This window comes from Phoxinus phoxinus (assembly GCF_949152265.1).
Source record: "Phoxinus phoxinus genome assembly, chromosome: 17".
Taxonomy (NCBI): domain Eukaryota; kingdom Metazoa; phylum Chordata; class Actinopteri; order Cypriniformes; family Leuciscidae; genus Phoxinus; species Phoxinus phoxinus.
Window position 1 is genome coordinate 20,260,532 of NC_136892.1, and position 17,756 is coordinate 20,278,287.

The window sequence follows — 17,756 nt, forward strand, 5'->3', positions numbered from 1 at the left end:
TGTATTTGGAGACTAGGTTTACCTTTTCCTGTTTAGTTCCTGTTTTCTTGGTTGTTATGGTTTCTAATTATGTTCTCATTTGTTCCCTTGGTTACTGATTATGTCCACCACCTGTTTCTTGTTTAGTTCTCCTTATCTTGTGTATTTATATAGGCATACCCTCAGGCCACATCCACATGAAGCCAGAGCTTTCCCTATCCAATCTTTTTTTCCCCTCGTTCTTAAATAATTTATGTTAACACGGTGCCGTCTCAAGAAATATCTGTGCACACACTAAACCATTGAATCCGACTCAAAACGATGTAGTATACATTCCAGACCAGAATGTGACGCTGTAATTCTGCCACAGAGATACAATAAAAACAGAGAAGAAGACTTGGAGCATGAGCCCTTGTGCGCTGTATAGGCCCTGTCCCAAATGGCACACTCCGGACTTGTGGACTTCCTCAGAGTCCACACTTTGCTGACGTCATGTAGTGCAGACCTAAAGGGCCCTTGGCGCGAGTCCACGAGGGCGCATTGAGAGGTATTTTTGGGACAGACTCGATCGTCACGCCGGAAATAGGAAGACGGTCCGGTTGTTGTTTAAATATTATATTTCTACATTTATATATGACTCAGTAAAGCCCTGCCATTCGGTTCTATTTATTTAATGAATCATAATGCGATCGTAGCCTATTATTCAGCAAGCTATTTATGTTTATAAAATATAAATATATATTTATATTTATGTTTGAGACATCAACCACTGGTTGATGATCATAATGTTTGTATAAACTGTAGGTAATAACTGGTAAAATGTACACATAGGTCATAAAAACCATAATGATATTTACACTTAAATATTTTCTTCTCATCCATGTTAACGTGAGCGAAAGCTCCTCCCATTCGTTGTCTGATTGGCCTTTCGCAAATTCGCAAGGATTCCTGGGTAGTTAAAGTGCGTGAAGCCTGCATCTATGCGGGCTTCGCGGAAGACCGCTTCAAGGGTACAAAGGGGGCGCTGCTGAGCACACTTCAGAGCGTTAACATGATGAATGGGACGGCCTACGGACTCGTAGACTCAGCGAGCACGCGCAATTTAAGTCCACGAGACCGAAAGTCCACATCAAGTGCGCCATTTGGGACAGAATGGGCTCAGTAGCTTTTTCTTCTTCTTCTTCTTTTTTTTTACCAAGAACTTTATTGAACAACCATAAATGGCCTGGTACAAAATATGAAATGTCTTAATCAGACAACAGACAAGCAAAGTGTCTAACTAGGGTTGAGACGTGGGGTGATGACATCATCGTTTCACAAAATATATGGATTTGCTGGACTCACAAAAATGCAAGAGTGTTGTTTTGAGATTTATCCACTTTGGGACCTGGTTTAAAAAAAATTGGTTTCAGGCTCCCAAAACGCCGGATCCTTCTGGACGAAACGCCAATAGGATAATAAAAAAAATTACGTATACAGCTAAACGCGTCTCCATGTGGACAAGGCCTCGGTTTAATCCTATCTTTATTATGTGTTGTCTTTGTTTCTCAAAGCTGTCACGGTTCCTTCACTATGGATTCGAAAAACAGTAGGTTAAAGACCTACTACTTCCTCCGAGATTCTGAAGTGCGAATTCAATGGTGGACACTTTACTATCCCATGAGGCCACAGGAGAGGATTTGTGAATGGCAGTGAATGGAAGCAACTGATGCTGGTAGGTCACATGACAGTAACAACATGGAAGATTTAGTACGTACGAATTTAATTCATACTACCCATAATCATTAGCCTGGTTGACACCAGACCCTTCTCAGTTGTAACTGGCTTGTACTTTAATTGTAATTTTTTTTTACATTCAAATATTTTAATAAATAAATAAACAAATACAAAAATGAAAGTATAAGCCAGCAGCCCCTCGCGGACGACTGCAGGCCACACAAAACACAAGTTCAGGCCTGTTCCTCTCTCGATCTTCACTGTCGTTGCTCCTCCTCTTCGGCTCCTCCGTGAGAGATACGAGACCGGTGCGTCGGGCAGGTGTCGCTCATTATCAATCACGCCACCGGCCTCGCGCCGTTCTCCCATGCAGTATCATATAGAGCATACTTTTTTAACGGTCGTGAAGTAAATTCAAATTCTACTCAGACAGTATGTGATTTCAGACCCACCGTGTCTGACTGAGTGAAGCGGCGTCTCAAACTAAAAAATGTAGGGCGGGACTTAATTTTGTCCATTGGGAATTGATTGGATCGTTATATCATTGTGGTTTGCTATTGCTGTGATCTCATATGAGTGACAGGTTGTCCCACCCTCACGCCAAAAACACATCATCAGAGAAGAGACTAGGCTACATACATTGCAAGAGGGAGGGGAAATTATTTCGAAAATGTAAATGAAAAATAATTTATAATACTGCAATATTACATTAAAAAAAACAAGAATTAGATATATCTTTTTTGATTTCATGGTGACTTTAAGGTTGTTTTGCCCTAAGCCGTCAAACTGACATCATCAGAGAAGGAACACCATTCCAAATTTCAGATTTTGATAAAAAATTATGAAGACAAAAAATGTTTAGATTAATTTGCAGGAATTAATTGTTCACCACAAGATTATTAATGTGCGAAATCTGGTTAACCTTTGATTACATGCTGACTTTAAAAGTTTAAATAGCAGTAATTCACAGAGCTTAAAGGGATAGTTCACCCACAAATGAAAATTACCCCATGATTTATTCACCCTCAAGACATCCTAGGTGTATATGACTATCTTCTTTCAGACGAACACAATCGGAGATATATTTAGCCTTAAAAAAAAGATCCTGGCTCTTCCAAGCTTTATAATGGGAGTGAATGGGGGGCGAGATTTTGAAGCCCAAAAAAATGCACCCATCCATCATAAAAGTAATCCATACGTCTCCAGGGGTTTAATAAATGCATTCTGAACAACGTGATGTATTTGTGTAAGAAAAATATCCATATTTAAAACTTTATTAGCTATAATAACTAGCTTCCAACAAACCTCCTAGGGAGGTTTTGCCAGATTACAAGGTAAACAAAGTAAACACACACAGACCTCCCCCACATACACGAAACAACCACTGGGATTCAACACGTACGTAACATAATCATGAATTTAACAATATTTAAAGTGCGCCGCTCTGATCTTTCTCACTCTGTGCCATCAACAGCACACAAGCCTGGAGATTTGTACGCAATCCAAGGACATTGTAGATTGCATTATTAGTCAGTGTGCTATACCAGCATCTGAGGTTAACATCTTCATGTTTTATTTTTTCTGAATATGTCTGCTTTTAATGGTTCTACATCTAACCTCACTCAGAGTCCATTCCTGGTAGATCAAGATGCACCGGTGAAAACATTCTTGTGTGTGACCACATGTGTTATTTTCCTGTATGTCAATGGAGTCATGATCTTCACTTTGAGGAAAAAGACTGTTTTTCAGGAGACATCTCGCTACATTTTGTTTGGTCACATGCTGTGGGTCGATACGCTCAATCTCTTTATGAGTGTAGTGTTGTTTGTGTGTGCTGTAAGCAGGATTTTTATTTTGAAAAATGTCTGTATCATTCTTCTTGCGGCTGCACAATCCCTCTATCAGGTTGCCGTACTAAATCTGGCGTTGATGTCACTGGAGAGATATGTGGCCATCTGCATCCCTCTCAGACATGCAGAAATTACCAGTTACAGAAGAACTAACATGGCCATTGGTGTTATTTGGATGATGGGTTTGATTCAGTGCTTGTCTGAGATTATTATCTTCTATTCCATTGATACAACAAACACAGTAATGAATTTGTTCTGCTCAAGAACTACTCTCTTCAGACTGCAGATATATAAGAAACTTGAAATAGCTTTTACATGTGTATTTTTTGTCTTAGTGACTTTTGTTATTATCTTTACTTATGTCTCAATAGCTGCTGTGGCTAAAACAGCCTCTTGTGATAAAATATCAGCCAAAAAAGCTAACAAGACTGTTCTGTTGCATCTAATACAGCTGGGTCTCTGTGCTGCATCCATTTTAGTTGGAGTTATCCAAGAAGTCATTTATGTTTATACTAACTATATGACATCATTACATGTAATGTATTTTTGCTTTGTAGTGTTTATGATTTTCCCCAAATGCCTAAGTTCTCTTATTTATGGCATGAGAGACCAGGCCTTTAGCTCTTTGTTTAAATACTACTTTACATTTGGTCTCAAAATGCAAAATAGATGTAATACAGCGAGAGGAGGAAAAATAGATACTAACTGATGGAAAAAAACTATGTAAATGTTATCTAAAAGGCTTTAGTTGATCATATTATTTCATTATTAGGATACAAAAATATATAGTTTATAAAATATGAGTTTGTGTTCGATGATGAGATGAGATCAACCACACACAGTGCAGTAACCACACATACCTATAGGCCTATGGGATGTAAAATGTTTTTTGTCCATTTAATCTTATGACTACTGCTTTTATCACACTGTCAATAATGTACAATAGTTAAAATATGAGACTTTAAGCCTCTAATCCTTCTGGAAATCTATAAAAACAGATTAATATGTGCAACAGCTAAAGCATTTTATGTAGCATTATGTCAGATAATTTGTTCATGAACAAAAAACTCATATGATGTGTATGGGCAATCTTTGACAGCTTTTAATTTTATTGTCTTAAATTCTAGAGTTGATTATTGCTCAGTGGTCTGTAACTGTACATGTACAGTTTTTGAATTCATATTTTCTCTTGTCCAAGCGTCTTATAGAGTTTATCCATAGGCCTACTGTTTGACTGCTCTGTCCTTTCCAATGCATCTGTGCAATTGATTTGTCTATCAGTTAAATTGATCAATTCGTCTTTTTAAATGGCCTTATGATTTGTTTTAATTAAAATTATTTGTAGTGGTTTAAGAGGTGGACATACTGTATTGTGATTTCATCAAGACCCTGCATGCACACATCGACACATGCATATGATAAATGTATTAAAATCATATATATTTAACCTCGCTGAATGTAAGAATTGATGATATTCTCTTATAATGCACAGCTGAGATGTAATTTGTTGAGGTTGTTTACCAATGTACAGGAACTTGTACATCAGCATAGCAGACATTCTTTGTTCTATTATTGAGGTCTGTTTTCGAATCCATGCTCTGGGTTTGTTTTGCTATGTCTGTTTTGCTCAGAAGCTTCTGTTGAATAAAGTCTGAAGTGAGTTTGTATATTCATCTCGTTTCATCTTGTGTTTCTATAATGCATCACATAGCGGACATTACAGAATACATCTTCTGAATTTCTATTTTATATTGTTCCTTGACTACAAATAATGTCTAGCCCTGAAGGGTATAGGCCTATAGACAGTTCTCTTACGAGAGATACTCTCGTACTGCGTTGTCGTAGCAACGCATTGGGGAAAATCCTTTTCCAGGAGAATACTGAAGCAAAAATTATCCTTAATTTTGTATCTATGTAAAACGCATTGCCACAGCATACAGACCTAGGCGAGACAGCTCGCGCGCCTATTGGCTGCTGTGCGGCAAATGCTTAAGCCAATCGAGCGAGCCCTAGAGTGACGTCACACCCAATGAGGGCACTTCGCGCCCTTCTGCGTCACGTCCCGCCGAAACGGGCGTGGCTTAGGGCTATATATTTCGCTCACAGGCTTATGAACTCTGATTTTTAATCCTTCAGCGAAGACACCTCATCGCTGATCCGAGTTGGAAGCTGCGCCGTCGAGAGAGCACATCAGCGGGAGAGACGTGAAGCTGCTGGCACCGCCGCCTTCTTCGCCTTCCAGCTGCGCGTTCCGGCGCTTATATCCTTTCACTTGCAAACTAAACTGTATTTGTGTGTGTGTGAGTTCGCCGGCGCGACTCACACTTTGTATCTAAAAGAGCAGCGTCTTTTTCAAGATGCCTGCCTCCATACCGCCCGCTGCAGTGCCGCGCCGTAAAAGCGCCGTGCTCAGCGGATCCCGGAAACTCCCTCCACCACGAGGAGCTCGCCGCTGCTGCCGCCAGCTTCTCCGCCCGCTTCGCTGGACTCTCTGACTGACGGACAAAGGCCGCTGTATGCCGCCGCGTCAGTCATGGACGAGGAAGCTGAAGCCGCGTCTGTGGAGGACGACTGCTGTTCTCTCCTCGCTTCGGGTAGCGAGGGATGGGCGAGCTCCGAGGATCTCCCCACCCCCGCCGCTCGCGAGCGTCGAAGAAGAAAGGACGGCATCGCTCACGCAGGCCTCGAGTGATCGGCGCCCGTGGAGCCTGCGCTTACTGGCTGGATGGCTGCTTTCTGCAGGAGGATGTACGTTACCGTCCTCACGACTCGCGCTTCTCTTCCTGAGTTTCACGAAGAGGTTGCAGAGTCCGGGAAAGCCCCATTTCGACCAGGTTCCCTAGCCAGCCTAGGAAAGCGACGGTGTTCAAATCCCGCTGCGGCCGGATTTTCACCAAAACTTTTCGCTCGCACGGTCCCAACACACGTGACCGTGCCAGTGTATTCTGCAGTCAGCAAACCGGCATCAAGGCCCGTTTGCCTGCACATAAACGCCGTTTTCACGACGTCCCAGGTAAATCTAAAAATGTATTTTCTGGTGTCCCGGCCACGGCCGATGGTGTTTTGTGTGTAACTGTAATGCCCACGACTCAGTGCTCATTCGTACACACAAGCACAGCCCTACACAGTACAGGGCTTGCACACATAAATCGACTCATGTCGATTGTGCATCACATGTAAGTTAGTGAACGTGCCCGCTTTTCAGTGCCCACAATCACTACACACTGCATGTCCCACGGTTTCTGTAAAAACGAAACAAATGCACGGTCAGTCAGTTCTGATAGACAGTACTCTCTGTGCTACGTGGTGTCCCGGCCACGGCCGATGGTGTAACGTGTGTGACTGTAATGCCCACTACTCAGTGCCCATTCGTACACACAAGCACAGCCCTACACAATACAGGGCTTGCACACATAAATCGACTCATGTCGATTGTGCATCACATGTAAGTTAGTGAACGTGCCCGCTTTTCAGTGCCCACAATCACTACACACTGCATGTCCCACGGTTTCTGTAAAAACGAAACAAATGCACGGTCAGTCAGTTCTGATAGACAGTACTCTCTGTGCTACGTGGTGTCCCGGCCACGGCCGATGGTGTAACGTGTGTGACTGTAATGCCCACTACTCAGTGCCCATTCGTACACACAAGCACAGCCCTACACAATACAGGGCTTGCGCACTTAATATCGACTCGATTCGACTCGATTGTGCATCATATGTAGTGAGCGTGCCCGCTTTCAGTGCCCACAATCACTAAAGGCTACATGTCACACGGTTTCTGTAAAACAAAACCGATGCACGGTCAGTCAGTTCTAATAGACAGTACTACCAGTGCTATAAATGTACCCGCGTTCACGCACCTACATTTATTCACTGACATGCCGAGCCCTACGGGACTCGCCCCGCGTGCTCCCTCTCAGCTGAGAGCTGAGGGCGCGCGGGCTGCCCTCAGCATTACAGTTCCAGTGGAACTCCTCCAGCCCTCCCCCTCCCGGATAACCACCGTAGAGGGGTCGAGCGCGGACATTCTGCCTGCTGTCATCGGCGCGGTCCCCGCCTCAGATGTTACGAGCATGGCGCTTGAACGAAACCTGCGTGCAGGCGCTCCGCTCCGGCGAGCGATGCAATAAAGGTGGTCAACGTGCCCGGTCCCCAGTGCCCGCGTTCCCACACAAGCATCACGGTTCCTACGGAGCCCGTCCAGCCCTCCCTCTCCCGCCTGAAGGCTGTCGAGGGGTCGAGCGCGGACATTCTGCCCGCTTTCATAAGCGTGGCCCCGGCCTCAGATGTTGCGAGCAAGACATTTCTGTCGCAGCTCATGAAAGCCGCTGTATCGCGAGTCGGTCAGAGCGCGCTTTTCACTCAGCCCCTAGCTACACGTGCAGATGCATGGGAAAAGCTTCCCGGGGTTTCAAAATGGGTGATAAACATCATAAAAGAAGGCTATTCGCTACACTTTCGCAGACGCCCTCGCCGCCACACGGCGCGCGTTGAGACTTCGGTAGATTCGAATGTAGCACATCTACTTCGAGCCGAAATTCAGAAACTTCTGAGAAAAGGGGTTATCGAACCTTTATCTCAGGCTCAGAGCGAAGGGGGGCTTTACAGCAGATACTTCCTGGTACCCAAGAAAGACGGGGGTCTCAGACCCATACTAGATCTGAGGCAACTGAACAGAGCGCTTGTGAAACGCCAGTTCAGAATGCTAACGACCAGAAAAATCCTCGCGCACGTTCGCCAAAGAGACTGGTTCGTGTCAGTAGATCTAAAGGACGCGTATTTTCAAATACAGATTGCGTCACGTCACAGGCGATTTTTGAGATTCGCCTTCGAGGGCCAGGCATACCAGTACAAAGTCCTGCCGCTCGGCTTGTCTCTAGCACCCCGTACATTTACGAAGTGCATGGACGCAGCACTCGCTCCCCTCAAACTGCAGGGTGTTCGAGTGCTGAACTATTTGGACGATTGGCTCATTCTAGCCCAATCTCATTCAGAGATAGTGGCGCACAGAGCCCTGCTGCTGAGTCACCTCGAGAATCTCGGTCTCACAGTAAACTGGGAAAAGAGTTCGCTATCCCCCAGTCAGAATATTTCTTTTCTGGGACTGGAACTGAACTCACTGTCAATGACAGCGCAGCTGTCACAACAGCGCGCGCTGCGCATCCAACGCACAGTCAGCTCATTTCGCTGCGGCGCTGTTCTCCCTCTAAAGAGCTTTCAGAAAATGCTAGGTCTGATGGCCTCAGCATCTGCAGTACTGCAGCTGGGTCTGCTGCGCATGCGCCCGCTGCAGATATGGCTCAAAGGGAGGGTGCCATGCAAAGCATGGGCCACCGGTCGGCTTCGCCTCAAGGTCAATCAAGCTTGCGTTGCAGCTTTGAAACCATGGAGGTCAAAAGACTGGTACCTGTCAGGTGTAAGCCTAGGGACTTCCTCGAGTCTGAGGGTGGTGTCTACGGACGCATCCAACGCAGGATGGGGAGCGCTGCTCGAGGGCAGACCGCTGTTTGGCCTTTGGTCAGAGCGAGAAAAGCTCTTCCACATAAACTGCCTCGAGATGTTAGCAGTGTGCAAGCACTCACTCGCTTTCGTCCCCTGATTATGGGCTGCCATGTACTGATACGTTCAGACAGCATGTCAGTGGTGTCATACTAAATCGCCAGGGCGGCCTCAGGTCCCTGTCGTTATACAGGCTGACCAAACGCCTTCTGATATGGGCGCGCTGCAATCTCCTTTCACTAAGGGCGGCGCACGTGCCGGGGCACCTGAATATTGGACCAGACGTACTGTCCAGGAACCGCGTTCCTGCAGGAGAATGGTCGTTACACCCACACACAGTACAACTGTTGTGGAAGAAATTCGGCAGAGCGGAAGTGGACCTCTTCGCGTCTCCAGAGAACGCTCACTGTCTAGAATTTTTCTCAAAAAGCAAGGACGCGCTGGCTCATCAGTGGCCGCGCCGCCTGCTGTATGCTTTTCCCCCTGTCTCCCTCCTGACCCAGGTGGTGGAGAGGATCAGGGAGGAAGGATGCTCAGTGCTGCTAGTAGCGCCGCTCTGGTCGAATCAACCCTGGTTCCCAGCTGTGATGCAGTTAGCCAGCACCGTCCCGTGGCCAGTGCCTCTGAGGAGGGATCTCCTCTCTCAAGCAAATGGTTCGATTTGGCATCCTCACCCAGAGCTATGGTCCCTTCATGTGTGGGCCATCAACGGGTATCCGCTGACCTCCCTCAGGGAGTGTTAAACACGATCACACAAGCTAGAGCTCCGTCGGCGACGGCTCTATGCGTCTAAATGGTCTGTTTTTTCTGGCTGGTGCACGTCTCGCGGCGTGTCACCCCCAGACTGCGGAGTGACAGAGGTTTTGTCCTTCTTACAAGAGATGTAGGATAGCGGGAGATCCCCTTCCACACTCAAGGTATATGTGGCGGCTATAGCGGCTTTTTCTGAAACCGCACACGGCCAGTCCATAGGAAGGAACGATTTAGTCATTTGGTTCCTTAAAGGAGCTAGGAGACTTAATCCACCCAGACCTCCCACAGTTCCCATTTGGGACCTTTCCACGGTGCTGGACGCCATGAAGGGTCCTCCTTTCGAGCCTCTTCAGGAGATTGATATGAAACACTTGTCGCTCAAGACGGTGTTTCTCCTGGCTCTCGCTTCAGTGAAGCGCGTTGGGGACTTGCACGCGCTCTCAGTGAGCGCGTCGTGCATGGAATTTGGGCTTAATGACTCCAGAGTCATGCTCAAACCTAAGCATGGTTACGTTCCAAAATCCCTAAACACACCGTTTAGGGCGCAGGTTATTTCCCTGTCTGCCCTTCCGGTCATCGGGGATAATATGGACAAAAATTTCATCTGCCCAGTGAGGGCATTGAGAGCTTACGTGTCGCGCTCGTCTGCTTTCAGACAGACAGAGCAGCTTTTCGTTTCGTTCAGTGGGCGTCTCAAGGGACTGGCCACTTCGAAACAGAGCCTATCCAGATGGATAGTGGACGCTATAGCTCTAGCGTACGCATCCAAGGGCATTCAGTGCCCTTTTGGTGTTAGGGCGCACTCCACGAGAAGTATGGCTTCTTCGTGGGCTTGGTCGAGTGGGATTGCCTTACAGGATATTTGTATGGCGGCAGGCTGGGCCTCACCGTCTACATTTATCAGGTTTTATAACCTCGAGGTACCCGCCTTACAGGCCAAGATATTATCGGTTTAAATAACCGTATTTTTTAGACTGACATTTCAGTCGTCAGTTATGGCATTATTATGCTGAACTGCTAACAGTTAATTCTGTACTGATCTGCTAAGCGCAGTCTATTCTGTACTGATCTGCTAAGCGCAGTCTATTCTGTACTGATCTGCTAAGCGCAGTCAATTCTATACTGATCTGCTAAGGCAGTCATTTTGCGAGAGATGGTGGTTAGAGCCCACCTCTTTCAGGATTCTCTGTGAGTCCTACAGGTGATTATGTACTATATGAACCCCAGCTCAGTGCTCTGGGTCTATGGTGTCGGATCACTGCACACACGGCGTCTTACAGGGTGTTCCCCAATGCGTTGCTACGACAACGCAGTACGAGAGTATCTCTCGTAAGAGAACGTACTCTGTTACTAACGTAACCTCGGTTCTCTCTAGAGAGAGGAACGAGTACTGCGTTTCCTGCCGTGTATGCGCTCTGGTTGTTTCGCTTTAAAAATCAGAGTTCATAAGCCTGTGAGCGAAATATATAGCCCTAAGCCACGCCCGTTTCGGCGGGACGTGACGCAGGAGGGCACGAAGTGCCCTCATTGGGTGTGACGTCACTCTAGGGCTCGCTCGATTGGCTTAAGCATTTGCCGCACAGCAGCCAATAGGCGCGCGAGCTGTCTCGCCTAGGTCTGTATGCTGTGGCAATGCGTTTTACATAGATACAAAATTAAGGATAATTTTTGCTTCAGTATTCTCGTGGAAAAGGATTTTCCCCAATGCGTTGCTACGACAACGCAGTACTCGTTCCTCTCTCTAGAGAGAACCGAGGTTACGTTAGTAACCGAGTACGTTTTCGTTAATACTCACATACATCATGTTTCTGCCACGGAATTAAAATATGAAAAGTAATTGTGACTTTTTATCTCACAATACTGCTTTGGCTTGATCTCTTTATGAGTTCAATGTTGTTTATCTACTGTTTGTATAGGATTAATATGAAAAATGCTCTCTCTATCAGGTTGCCTTTCTAAATATCTAAATAAGATAGATAGATAGATAGATAGATAGATAGATAGATAGATAGATAGATAGATAGATAGATAGATAGATAGATAGATAGATAGATAGATAGATAGATAGATAGATAGATAGATAGATAGATAGATAGATAGATAGATAGATAGAATGTTTTATTTAATGCTATACCAGCATCTAAGGCTATTTTTACATTTCAATTGGCAAAAATTCCATTGCTCAAATACAAATACAAATCATATACATACCATAAAACCAAGCAAGCAAACAAACACAAGAAGTCATATTATCCTATACAAAGTTTTTTTAAATTAACATAATGATAAAAAATCCAAAACCTTGTTAGGTGAAATAACTTCCAATAAAATGACAGTCCAAATAAAATAAGTTTAATAGAAAGGGGAAAAATATGCATAAAGTTGGGTCTTCACCTTTAAGCAAAAAAAGTATAACTTGTACTGTATGTATGACACGACATCTGGTGAATACCATTGATCAGATCTAGAGTGATTAAAAGTGTGGGTGGGTGATTATTTTAGAGTTAACACGGGTGAATCTGACTGCAGTGGATGTGAAAGATATGAATAAAAATTATGTTATTTCAACCAGCGCAAATACCTGTATTTACATCCTGTTTTCGGTCGAAGTCCAAAGTAGTCGATTGTCGAGTTCACGCGCATAGGTTTAGTTACCTATGATCACCAGTGTTGCCAGACGTACGATAATTTGTGCAATATGGTCACAAGTGAACAGCGGTTGGGTAACCCTGGCCACTGTGAGAAAAGTCATGATACAGGTGAATCCTTCAAAGCCCCTTTCACACAGTGATTCCATAAAATACATGGATAATGTGACCCGGGATCTGTCCCGGGATTGTTTGATTTTGGTTCATTCACACTGCCAGTAAATTTACAGTAAATTTCAGGCTACCAGTTGCATGACAATTACAGTAAATAATTGTGAAATGACAGCTGTATACTGTGACTTCACAGTAATTATGCCATCATATTACTGATTGATTGATTTAGCAGTAAGCTGCTGTAGAATTACTGTATTTAACTGTGAAATTACAGTTAGTGTCTATCGTATTACTGTAATACTGTCATCGAATGAGACCACGGAGGAGATGAGAGAGCTCAGATGATGCAGTTGCAACACGAAAAAGACGGAATTCACAGTAGTTTCTTGTAATAGCCCCGCCTGCATTATTTTCACAGTAAAAGTCTAAATACGATATTATATTGTGAAATATCACAGTTAAAGCCGATGAAGTGGTAATAATGTATTTTACTGTGAAATATGAACCTGTAGGCTACTTCAATATTTTAATGTATGTTTGAAAAGATCTGGCATGTTTTTATTACAGCCACAATTTAAATGTTTATGTATTTTTTAAATGAGTAAAAATGCACAGCCCTTTTCTCCATTACAAGGCAACTGTTTGTGCTGTGTTATTTATAGTTCGGCAGTTATTATAAAATGCACAATCTTCAATATTATTGTTTGCTATTGTGACATGCTTGTGACGCACACACCCAAACCAGCCACTGGGATTTCGTTTGATGGTATTTAAAATCTGATGCTCTGACATCTGTGCCTTTAACAACACATGTTGGGGAAGCGTGTACTGTAGATTAACAAGGATTTTGTAGTATTGACTCAGTTTTCTATAACAGAATCTGTGGTTATACACTTTTGAAAATGTCTAATTTTAATGAATCTAAATCTAACCTCACTCAGACTCTGTTGGTGTTGGATCGAGATGCACAAATGAAGGCGTTTTTGTTTGTGACCCCATGTGTCATTTTCCTCTATGTCAATGGAGTCATGATCTTCACTTTGAGGAAAAAGACTGTTTTTCAGGAGACATGCCGCTATATTCTCTTTGGTCACATGCTTTGGGTCGATACACTGAATCTCTCGATGAGTGTAGTGTTGTATATATGTGCTGTCAGTAGGATTTTAATTACGAAAAATGTCTGTCTTGTTCTTCTCATGGCTGCAACAGCTTTCTTTCAGGTTTCTACCTTAAATCTGGCTTTGATGTCACTGGAGAGATATGTGGCCATCTGCATCCCTCTCAGACATGTAGAAATCACAAATTTAGAAAGAACTCACATAGCTTTTGGTGTTGTTTGGATGATGGGTTTGATTCAGTCCCTGTCTGAGTTGATTATTTTCTATTCCATTGATTCCACAAACACAGCAATGAATTTGTTCTGCTCAAGAACTACTCTCTTCAGACTGCAGATATATAAGAAACTTGATATAGCTTGCACATGTATATTTTTTGTTTTAGTGACTTGTGTTATTATCTTTACTTATGTCTCTATAGCTGCTGTGGCTAAAACAGCCTCCTGTGATAAAATGTCAGCCAAAAAAGCCAACAAGACTGTTCTGCTGCATCTAATACAGCTGGGTCTTGGGGCATCATCCATTTTAGTTGGAGTTATCCAAGAAGCTATTTATGTTAATACTGACCCTGCGATTGCATTACATGTAATGTATTTTTGCTTTTTAATGTTTATAATTTTCCCTAAATGTCTAAGTCCTCTTATATATGGCATGAGAGACCAGGCCTTTAAATCTTTATTTAAATACTACTTTACATTCGGTAAAGGTAAAGCCAAACCAGTTATAATAGAGCAAAACATTTAGTAGCAATGTTGTTGTTTTTTGCGGGTTGTTTTTTAAAGCACCTAATTTACCATATTTAAATATATTTGATATGTTCCTGGACATTGAAATAATAATCTGAGATAAAATGTTGTGTAATTAGTTTTAACGTTGTATCACACTAAAATCAGATGAAATATGCAAGCATTTAGACATGTTAAACCTTTTTGACAATGTTTGTAAGCACAATGTAAGGATATGGCAAAAAATGTTTTGCAATTCCAATTTTTTTGTAAAGGACTGGTTATTACAGTTGTCATTTTGATTACGTTTAATTTTAATACGGTTTGGATAATATTAACATCTAAATGAACTGTGAGTAATGGCCTGTTCATTCACTGATTCACTACTAAAGTGAGGGGGAAAAAACATGCGAGGAACAAAATTTAAGTGTTTATGTGAAATTAAATTATTCTCTTTCTGTCTTTTTGTTATTTGCCATTCTAAATCACTGACAGATTGTTTTGCAGGAGATATTCTTCAATGTTTGACACCGATGACTAAAATATTCAACATGTTATAGCAGCCCTAACATGAACCTTGAGAAACCCTGTTTGTCAAACATCATAATTAACAATACAAGCCAAGGTATGAATTTTTAATGTGACTAATAAAGGGAAACCAAAGGATTTAGACTGACTCAGTAGTGTCCAACCATGTTCAAATTAATAACTGAGCCTACATTGTATTGCATTAAAGCGATGTATTTTGCATGTATGCATTATAGGTAAAACATTACCTATAGCAGCATCCTAATTCAGAGGTCTCATCCTTCACATGCATTCAAAGGCCAGGTGTCATCGCGGTGCAACGAAGACTGTCCCTTTTTCAAATACGTCCTAAAAATGCGCCCATCTTTCCCCTGAGCCGTGAGCCGTGAAGCCGTAACAGTACATGGACATTCATTAGAATATAATTTTTTAACCCTCATCCTTCCCTCTCGTTTTGTAACAAATCCTTCTCTCGCGGGTCAAAATGACCCGAAGCCCTAAAATTACTTAATTTTTTTGGGTCCAGAAACCTTATTTTCTTTTATTTTGATAACAAGAAATCATAACAGAAATGTAGACCCACCCTAGCGGCAGCAAATGTAATTTGCAGCCAGGATTGTACAGGGGTAGACAAGTTCGGTCCTAGAGAGCCGCTGTCCTGCAGAATTTAGTTCCAACCCTAATCACCTGAACAAGCTAATCAATGTCTTCAGGATAACTAAGGCTATAGCCTGGTGAGTTTTTTTTCAGTGTTGGAGCCAAACTCTGCAGGACAGCGGCTCTCTAGGACCGAAACTTGCCTACCGTCCGTTGGCTTGCGAGCTGGAAAAACCAAACTCTAGTCAGGCCAATCACACCGTGTATAGAGTCGGTGGGCGGGCTTAACATAATGACGGCAGAGTTGCGACGGTTCTGCGTGAATTCCCTGCTCCTTGAAAAAAAAGAAGATGGCTGCTGCTGCTGGCGAACAGCGGTCTTTCGAATCGGCTTTGGCCGCGACTATGGAAGACTTGGTGTTAAGCTTCTCTTTGAGAAAGGAACAAAGAACGACACTGAAGTCATTCTTAAAAAAGGAAGATGTGTTCGGACTACGTCACCTTCTTCGTTGCTCTGGTTGGTTGTAGTGCTATCCTATTGCTTGCAATTTGAATTTGAAAGACAACCGTTTATACCGCCCCTCGGATTGAGCCCTGCCAATGGTGTGTTCCCAGACCCAACGTCTTGATGCGATTTACTTTTGTAAAGTTCAGCCATAAAACTCGAATCCATTAAATCGTGTGTGTGTATTCGTGTTTCAAGTGCTACAAAAGTCCTGGGGTCTTGGACCCCTTTAATGAACACTCAAAAAATAAAATAAAATAAAGATTTCCGGGTAAAAATGGCCTGAGGGAAGGATTAAATAAATAAAATAAAATAAACAATGCAGAGCATTGGAGTATAACATAATTAGCACTTAAGCATTGTAAAAGTTTTGAACAGACTTTTTAATTTCCCTTTTTTTATGTGAAAAACATTGCCAGAAAGTTTAGGTAAGATCATGATGACATTTAAGGGATGTCATTGCACCATATTCAAACAACATCATTATTTCCCTTCTGTGAGTTTTTAGAAAAGGAAGTGCGTCTTTCGTGACTTGAAAGCTCTCGAGTATCACAGCAAAACACCCCCACTGGAACTCCCCTGCACTTTAAAGTTAGTGATCGCATTAATTATTTACATCGACTTTTCAGACTGACAAACATGTTTTTCTTCATACGATTGTTTGGGAATAGGTATTTCCATAAAGAATAACAGAGACAACTAAATTTCATCAGAGATTCACTAATAGTCTTCAGGGCCTCAATCCATCCCAAACACAAACAATTTTCTTAATGAGAGGTTAGTCTTACACGACTCGAGTCTTATTCAGCACTTAATCATTAGAAATATGGCCCTGTGAGTTTTCAACAGATTCATCAGAGGGGAGGGGAGGGGGTGGGGGATGACTAAAAACATCAGTCTCCCTTCAAGGTTATTATCATTAAGTAAAACTTAAAAAATACATCACTTAAAATGACACTTTCTCCTTTTGGTGTTTTATTTCATCAGTTTTAAAAAATATATATTATCTGAAGCCTAAGTCATAAAACTATATGTAGAAACTTTTTTAAGGATAAAATAGAAAAAAAGAGAAACAACATATTGTCATGTCAATGTTATTCAGGTTATTTGAGAGGGCTGATAAGGTTCCAATGATCAAATCAGAAACGCACGGCAAAAGTTCACAACACAACCAAACACAGAAACGCGCTGCAAATAGCACTGACCACAACGGAAAATGTTTCCAGGGGACCCCAATAAGTGACAAACCCGACTGGCACATGCTTATTGAGCTGCGTTCCAGTCCACTTTTAGACACGCACTTGCAAACTTCCCTAAGCACTTCCCCTCGGGGGAATCCCTGCCGCCATTTTGAAGTGCGTTCCACTTCGTGAAGTGGAAGAAGGAAGTTTATATGGAGAGACCCTCGCTCCCTCGATTTTGACAGAGTGAGCGAGTCTACTTCATATGTTCTCTTCAGGCAGCTCGCCTGAAGTGTACCACAATGCAACACGATTGTTACGTCAACGCATATTGTGTTTAATTTACCCCACCACTCTGTCACGGTTTCAGAGAATGCGGACCCAAATGCAGAGATGGCAGGCGATGTGATGAGCTTGAATATTTATTAAACAAAAATCCATACAACAAAAGGTTTCCAAAAACAGCAGGCAAGGTTATCCAAAAAACTAAGTAACACAGGAACCGTGGAAATAAGTAACACGGAGACAAAAACAGACTTATACAC

At 42.9% G+C, this 17,756-nt stretch overlaps 2 protein-coding genes across 2 annotated transcripts; both read left to right on the top strand.

The window, feature by feature from the left end:
* Window positions 1–1,572: 1,572 nt before the first annotated feature.
* On the top strand, window positions 1,573–5,029 carry LOC306985136 (odorant receptor 131-2-like). Its single transcript, XM_079587064.1, has 2 exons — window positions 1,573–1,693; window positions 3,322–5,029. The coding sequence occupies exons 1-2, from the start codon at window positions 1,688–1,690 to the stop codon at window positions 4,252–4,254; spliced, it is 939 nt and encodes a 312-aa protein (XP_079443190.1). The 5' UTR covers window positions 1,573–1,687; the 3' UTR covers window positions 4,255–5,029.
* Window positions 5,030–13,041: 8,012 nt separating this feature from the next.
* On the top strand, window positions 13,042–14,489 carry LOC306984839 (odorant receptor 131-2-like). The gene has a single exon (XM_079586544.1). It carries the CDS (start codon window positions 13,464–13,466, stop codon window positions 14,418–14,420), a length of 957 nt encoding a protein of 318 aa, XP_079442670.1. The 5' UTR covers window positions 13,042–13,463; the 3' UTR covers window positions 14,421–14,489.
* The last annotated feature ends 3,267 nt before the right edge of the window (window positions 14,490–17,756 follow it).

What these genes read in the sequence shown, in the direction of transcription:
- LOC306984839 (XM_079586544.1), top strand. Translation starts at nt 13,464, where the DNA reads ATGTCTAATTTTAATGAATCTAAATCTAACCTCACTCAGACTCTGTTG.